The sequence below is a fragment of the Haplochromis burtoni genome, unplaced genomic scaffold, assembly GCF_018398535.1.
Source record: "Haplochromis burtoni strain Fernald_Lab_line unplaced genomic scaffold, NCSU_Asbu1 Contig_107, whole genome shotgun sequence".
Classification (NCBI taxonomy): Eukaryota; Metazoa; Chordata; class Actinopteri; order Cichliformes; family Cichlidae; genus Haplochromis; species Haplochromis burtoni.
The window spans coordinates 804642-812373 of record NW_024582468.1 but is presented as its reverse complement, the minus strand read 5'-3'; the positions used below and the strand labels follow the sequence as shown (position 1 = coordinate 812373).

At 38.6% G+C, this 7732-nt stretch overlaps 1 protein-coding gene across 1 annotated transcript; it reads left to right on the top strand.

Annotated features, from left to right (window-relative positions):
* Nucleotides 1-2386: 2386 nt before the first annotated feature.
* Nucleotides 2387-7326, top strand: LOC121814952. The gene is made up of 2 exons (XM_042223253.1): nt 2387-4164; nt 5359-7326. The coding sequence occupies exons 1-2, from the start codon at nt 2434-2436 to the stop codon at nt 5701-5703; spliced, it is 2076 nt and encodes a 691-aa protein (XP_042079187.1). The 5' UTR covers nt 2387-2433; the 3' UTR covers nt 5704-7326.
* Nucleotides 7327-7732: the final 406 nt, after the last annotated feature.

Genomic DNA, 7732 nt, shown 5'->3' with positions numbered 1-7732 from the left:
CTGTGTTTTGCATACACAAAGTAGAGAAATACAGGAAAGATAAAAGCATAACTGCTGGCTTCAGGCTGCCTTCCAGCACTTATTTTCAGCACAATGAGGCCCTGGCTGCTGCTGTCTCTGCTCGTCTCTGACCTGACTCCCCCAGGAGACGGGAACTGGGTTATGGATTACTTCAGCTGGACTTTGTGCAGAAAACTGATCCTCGGTGGACAGATGGCTCCCAAAGGGCTGAAGATACTTCGGAGCCAAACTGAGTCTACATGCTTCAAAAGAAACTACATGTATGCTGTTTTGCTACACAAACAGAGGAGCTACTCCTTCTGCTGGCCGTTCACAGTCCACAGTGACCATGGACACACTCTGTCTTTCAAAGACTTGAGAAGAATAATGCAAAGGGATCAGATTCCTGTATTGGTATGCTTATTTTATTCAGTAATGCTGTTAAAAAAAAAAGGTTTCCTTTTTATGTCTTGTTCTTCATTAGGAAAACTACTCCCACCATCAACTGTATTTGTTTTTAATTTATACATGTTCCCTCTTATGCTGCTCCTCTGTGCATGAATTATCAGCATACCAGGTGGGAATGTCACATTTTGCAAAGCAGCCAAGAGTCTCCCACATTACACTACCTAGAAAGCACGAAGCTGATGACTCAGTCACAAGCTGCTTTATTTTTACACCCATTTCATGCTGCTGATAATAAGAATATCTGACATGTGGCGTGTTTTTGTGCCAGATTACAATATTTATTAGAGAGAAAAAGCCTTTTCGGGTAATGCTTTTAACTAAGCGTGACACCGTGACAGTCTCTTAGCATGTGATTTTAATATTTACTCCAGAGAATCTGCACATTTATCAAATAGAAGACGTACGCCCCACTTCAGATGTCAAAATTTTACTCGTAACGCCACTCGACCATTTACAATAAAAACGTTTCAAACTGAGGTTTACATAAATAAAACCTTGTTGGTTTATTTCCCCTTCAAATTTAATTAATCTTATTTAATATTTTTTGCCTCCTTATATGCGCCCCATCTAACTCACCAGTGGGGCCTGCCCCACAATTTGTGACCAACTGGGTTAAACAGGCATATTAAAAATAGATTTCATGGAAGAACAGTTCGAACAGTTGTTCTCCCTCTACTTGCTCAGTTAACAATGGATGTGCTGCACAGTCGGGCGTGTGCTTGGAGCATATTTGTGTGTTTGCAGTGCTGCAAAAAACACAAATGCACTTTATGGTAAAGAAAGCAGATCTCAGTGAGGGAAAAAATCATGGTAGATTTCTATGCTGTTATGGACTTGGTCCAGTCTGTTTCCATATCTATTATCCCCTGTCCAAGTGTCAAGTTTACATGTTTTGGCATGTCACGTGACTCTCTGAGTGCTTGTTACTTCCTGTTTTATTTTGACAGTCCCTAGTCTCATGTGCATTACGTTTAACTTTGCTTCCTCTGTTTGGTCAGTCAGATTTTGTTTCAGCTGTGTTTTCCACCTGTTGCCCATCCTCTCGTGATCCTGTGTAATTAGGTCCTTAGTTTTCATCTGTTCCTTGTCATGTCTGTTACTCAAGGTTTGTGGTTTCAATTAGTTTACTCCAGTTCAGCTCTGCTTCTTATATTGTTCAATCAGCCATTTGCCTTAAGTTAAGCCTGTCTGCCAGGTCCTTTATTTTTGGTCCTCTCACTGACTGCCACACAACAAGCCCATGACAGTTTGTTGGAAAAGAAAATAATCAAACTAGTGAGGGTTGACTTCAAAGACACCTCAGAAATCAAAGTAAAAAAGACAGCAAACATTCTGGCAGTGGCACATACTCATGAGCCATCCTGGAGGAGTAGGACTACCTGTGCAACCCCTGTAGGGTCCAGGTATCGCGTCATGCTACCAGTAGTGACACTGACCCTGGCCAAATGCAAAACTAGAGAAAAAACTGTTGGAAAAGATGAAAAGGAAAAAAATGTCAGTGGCTTCCGTCTGTAAAATCATTCCTGTGTTGGGGGTTGTCTCATTGTTGCCCCTTTTACTGCATCTGTTTCATTAACTCCAAAAGCAGCTGAAACAACAACCCCCTCTGCTACGTATGTACTGTCTTAATGCTATACTCTGATCAAAAAGTGTTACTTTTTTGAGCAGCTTACATTTTCAAGTCTTATTTGATCCGACATGGTAATTGTTCTCTGCGTGTGCAGTGTTTGCGGTCTGTCAGAGTTGCCCCTCACTAACAAAGTCTCATTCAGAAGAACAAGTGCCCAAAGTGTCCAAGTCTCCAAGATGGATATTTCCATCTGGACTGCAGTCATGGTGATGGAAGTTGTTTTTATGGCTCACGCATTTATCTGGAAACATTTTTATAACTAATTCAGTCTTCCTCTCTTGTCACTTTAGGCCATTCTTCATTGTGGTGAAAGAAAACTTGTTCCAGCTTTCACGATGAAGTCAAACACAGCCCTGTTTCATATTAACGATACTCCAAGAACTAAGACTGTTAGTCAAACCAGTCACATTGCCATGGATATAATTAAAGATAGCCCTGATTCTAGACCTTCATTGTTAGTGCTCCACCGCTCCATTGTCTCAGGACAAAACCTTCAGGCTCTCTTACTGGAGAAACCCGAGGGCTGGGCAGCCACCGTCACTGCTCATTTGCAGAAAATGCTGATGGAGCAAATCTGTGTGACTACAATTATGATTGTTTCCTGCTGTCCAAAACTTAGTGAAATTGCAGAAATGAACATCAGGAGGACCTCAAAGGAAGAGTCTGAACCACTACAGACAAAACTAAATGCACCAAAGGACATTAAAATTCTCATGCAGCACAATCAAAGAGGATCTCTGAGAGCTTCAGTCGGTCAACGTGACATTTTCCATGCAGCTACTCTGCACTCTGGCACCTCTTCAAGGAAAACGTCAGATGTGTCACAGTTAAAGACACAAGGACATGAAAACATTCTTGTGAAGCAAAAGCAACTTTTGAACTTGAATGAAGACTCCACTCGCCAAAGAAGTTTTCAGAAACAACTTTCTTTAAAAGCAGCATCTGGTGTGGATGATGGTGGATTTGATGTTACGAGGCAACCCCTCTTGGTATCGAAGGAGAAGAAAGGATTCAGAAATAGACCACTGAATAAGACGAGGCCCACTCAGGACGATAATAATGAATTATTTAGCTGGAAAATGATCACAAAACAACCAGAGCTCAGACACCCAGTAGGAGATAGTAAAGCAGAACAAAATATGAATCCTATGGAAAATGAAAACCAAAAGAGATTTGCATACGTCCTACGAACACGCTCCACGCATAAAACAGATATTCATGATTTCAATGAAAAACAAATGCTGTCTGATGTGGGAGAAGAAGCCTTAATCATGTTTTTCCTGCCAGAAGCAGCGATGGAGACACAAACGGATCCAAGATCTGAAAGAAAGCTTATTTCCAACACAGACTTTAGATGGAAAGTGAATATTCCTGAGCTGGGTGACCCGCCACCCATCACTAAAGCTTTAAAGGACATCGCTATTAAACAATACGACTCAAAATGTAAATGTTTGAAAGGAAGAATATGTTTATTAGAAATCTTCGTAATAGAGAGCTTAGATAGGAAAGCAGTGAAACGTGGAAAAACTATAAAGGAACAAGTCAAGGAAACCACAGAAAAACCAGAGAACTCACAAACAACTAATATATACGATGAAACAACAAGAATAAACCACGCTGAACACGAAGGAAATCTGAAACCAGAGGAGACAGTCGTACCCTCACCTCGCCCGCTCAAAATGATAACAACAGAACACATAACAGACACAACTACAGCAAACACGAAGATTAAGGACACAACAATAAGTACGGAAGTCATCACTCAAAGCAGCACACACAAAGACGATGGACAGCCGAGCGCAGAGAGGAGACCAACAACTGGAGCGAGTCCAGAGCCCGAGGCACACACTGAGCCAGGATTTTTGAAGAATGAAACAGAAACTATGCAAGCAACGACCGTGAAGCCATTCTCGAGCCTCAGGATGAGAGAAGACGTCCTAGAAAATCGAACCAAATTTCTGAAAGACGCACAGAGTGAAGAAGAAGCTTTAAAAAGCAGGACAGAAACTGAAAGAAAGGAAGCTCAAAATCATCCACGAGTGGAGCCCACACACAAGCATGCAAAAGTAAGTATTTCTTCAAGATTCAATTAAATAAATAGTTGAATGTTTGCGGAAGTATATGTCCCGTTTGACTGTTAGATTCATATAACTATCATTTAAATTAGTTACATTTCATGAGTAATGAAATACTATATTAAAACAGAAATGTTGAAAACAATCATTTTAAACCCAAATTTTGGGGTTGAAATTTCCTTTTCTTTTCAAATCCAACCAATTGAAATATTTTGAGTTCCTGTGAGATATTGAGATTTTGATTTTTGATTAACACGGTAATGCCTGAACCATGAAGTAATTAAACGAAGAAAAATTTCTAGAATTGTAAATACGTTTTAATTTGTATTGTTTTTGCTACATCTGACATTTTTTTTCAATTTATTGCTCACAGTAGGGCCTCATGAGTTTGATTGTAAACATCAGGTTTTTCAGGAGAAAACAATGTCTTAATAACTCAACAAATCATTTGAGTTCAAGGGTTAACTATTTGTAACCATTAACTATTAATGTTGGCTTTTACTGTCGTCCCCCCGACATCTCGTACTCAGTTGCTCAATGATTTATTTTTTTTAGAGGCTGAGAATTTGTTTTATTTACTTCCATGCCAGAGGAAGCAGTGACACCAGGGGTGCAGTGGGTTGATGGGTTAATGATGAATTTATTCACAGATATTTGCAGAAATGAAAAGTTAGAGTTAATCCAATTTGAGAGGTGAACGAATACTAAGTAACCTTAACTAAAAAAATTTGCGATTACAGTACTTAAACATACTAATCCAACAGTATTTCAACTTTTAAGTTCTACAACTTAAGAAAAATAAGGCATTCAGTTGCATAAATTTTTTAAGGCCTGCAAATTTATTTTGGTTTGCAGTGCAATGAAGTGATAGGTGGGCCTTCAGGACAGGAAGGCCATCAAATAGATAGCTTATTGCATTATATTGTATTTGTTTACCTTTGAAAGAAAAAAATGGTGTTGGAAAATACTTGGCCAAAAATGATTATTAGCCCTGATAAAGTTGTAAGTAAAATGCAACTGAAAGATTTATTTATTTAAATAATTAATCATTGAGGAAAATGTGGTTTGTATAAACTGAATGTATATCAGTCAAGTGAATTTAATTTGACTGGATTGAATTCATTTTGTTTTGAGTATAACACGATGAACAACAATGACGGTGCTGATGAAAGATCTTCTGAACAGATTTCAGGGGACACTGTGCCGCTCTGCACAGGTTTAATACATCGCACGAAAGCTGGCTGGAAACACTGCAAAGAGAGACTCGGAGGAACAAAGATGTTTGCTTCAAGGCATCCTTTGGTTCCAGGTGAGCTGCAGACAGACCCTATCAGAGACGATGACAACAGCCGACGTAATGATGAAGAAAACGAACACTTCTATTATTTTGATGGAGTTCTCAAAAGAGTTCAAAACAATTTTTACCCCCACTACAAGAGTGGCGTTCCCGCAGAGAGACAAAAAAGAGACACTCGTGAAAATCTTCTCAGTTATATTCTGCGACTTACGTTAAGGAATAGGGGTCAGTGACTTCAAAAGATTAGGTGCTGAAGATGATTTCTAGAGACATGATCAGTAGTGTCTGAAAATAAGTGAAATCCACAAGGTGACCAAAGGACCTGAACGAAAAAGTATGCAATAACAAGAGCTTTATCCACAGGACAACAAGTGGAAAGCAATGTCCTGTTTGAAGTATCCTGGATCATTCAAAACTTCTAACTTCTCTTTATATCCAGTTAAATACTGACAGTCTGAGGAACTAACAGGACAGAAAGTGAAGTTCACAGTGAAGATACTGTGAACCTGAATTTTACTGGTTAAAAAAATGTATTTCCTACCTCTGAATATAACTTATAAGAATGTAGAGAGATTTGCCTAAACGTGTTCACATTTTGACTTGATGCACTTAATTGTGCACAAGCCAAGAGGGCCTGAAGTTTGCACTATGTATTATAAAAGACTTCACAGAGTAATTCTAATTCATATAATATAATTAATCAGCCTTTCTGTTTAGCAGAACTAAACAGAGCATTTATTTTCACCACAGCCTTTGTACATGACTTGTGGTTTTGATATTTTACCTGTAGTGATTGAATGTACTGGGTAAGTGGGAACACAAAATAAAACAATTACTGTGTATAAATTGTCTAGACTGGTTATTTCTAGTATTTGTTGGCTGAATTTGGAGATTTTTCTGTGAACTGCGAGTTTGTGAAACATGTACAGTTAGGTCCATATGTTTTTAGACAGTTTTGCCTCTGTACACCACCACAGTGGATTTCTATTGAAACACTCAAAATGTGTTTGTAGTGGGCTTAGTTTGTTTATTTATTTATTTTTTTAATTCTTGGAAGAAAATGCTTTTGGAGTCAGTGAAACACTGAAGTTAGAATCCATGGGCATAACAAATTGCTCTTTCCTCCCTTAAGATGCTCTGCCAGGCCTTTACTGCAGCCAGGCCTTTGATTTGGCCACTCTCAAAGTTTTTGCTATCTTTGTGACACATTTATTTGAGTTTTTCAGCCTTTTGGGGATCTCCTTTGCTGTCATCAACATCTCTTTGGGCCTCATATTGAGAGTTTCAATGAAAGCAAATTCAAGTTCAACTGGAATTAGTGCCACGTCTTTTATTTGCTTACTCTGTCATAGACTGACAAGAGAAAAGGCCTCATCTGTTAAACCTCTTCAGTCAAAATCTACATGAAAAACTGCACTTTAGTCACATCTTAATTGTTTGATAGTTTTATTTTAACCTCCTAAGACCCAAACTCTTCCACGGCATGCATTTTTAATGTCCTCGTAAGTGCATATCAGCCCACGTAGAGCAAAATTGAGTATTTTAGTCTAAATAACCCAATATGTGATGTCCACATATGTGGACGCCAGGTCCTAGGAGGTTAAAGGTGGTGTACAGAGACAAAAATTGTGTAATTTCCTGAAAACATCTGGATCTAACTGTTTGCACACAGTGAAACAGGTTTCCCTCACTATGAGGATTCCTTCTTTTCATATTGGCCATTACAAAATGCAAGAAACAAGTTAATTTAAAGCCATGAGTGTCAGTAATTTGACTACAATGAAGTAATTGTGTTGTGTATCTCCTAGTCAAACTGTCCATAAAAAATAACTATCATATTGTTTCACTGCTGCATGATGACTACAAACATTTCTATTTTGGATTAATGAGTTAATGATAATGCAGAAATTCAGGCTGATCATATTCAGTCAATGTAGTATTTAAAGAGGGCTACCTCCAGGGTCATGTCTAGCACTTTATTTTAAAATAAAAGTGTTTAGGACTTACATGAATCACACTATTAATAAAATCCACATAACTAGATTGTACTAGATTTTAATTCTAACATAGTTTGAACTCAACACTTTTGACACTCAGAGCAGCTGCGTCTTGCTGCTAGGTCATCCTAAATTACAGACGTATAGACTCCAGAGGGCTAAAAGCCCACTTTCTTCTGATTGGCTGTCCTCTGGAAGCATGACGAGGGGGAAGCACACGATGCTTGTAAGCTGAAATACTGGTACTTGTTTGCCACAGTTTTCT

Bases quoted from the DNA above. Each gene is read 5' to 3' on its own strand.
- LOC121814952 (XM_042223253.1), top strand. From the start codon at position 2,434: ATGAAGTCAAACACAGCCCTGTTTCATATTAACGATACTCCAAGAACT. The intron at 4,165-5,358 runs GTAAGTATTTCT...TCTTCTGAACAG, and splicing joins CCACACACAAGCATGCAAAA to ATTTCAGGGGACACTGTGCC.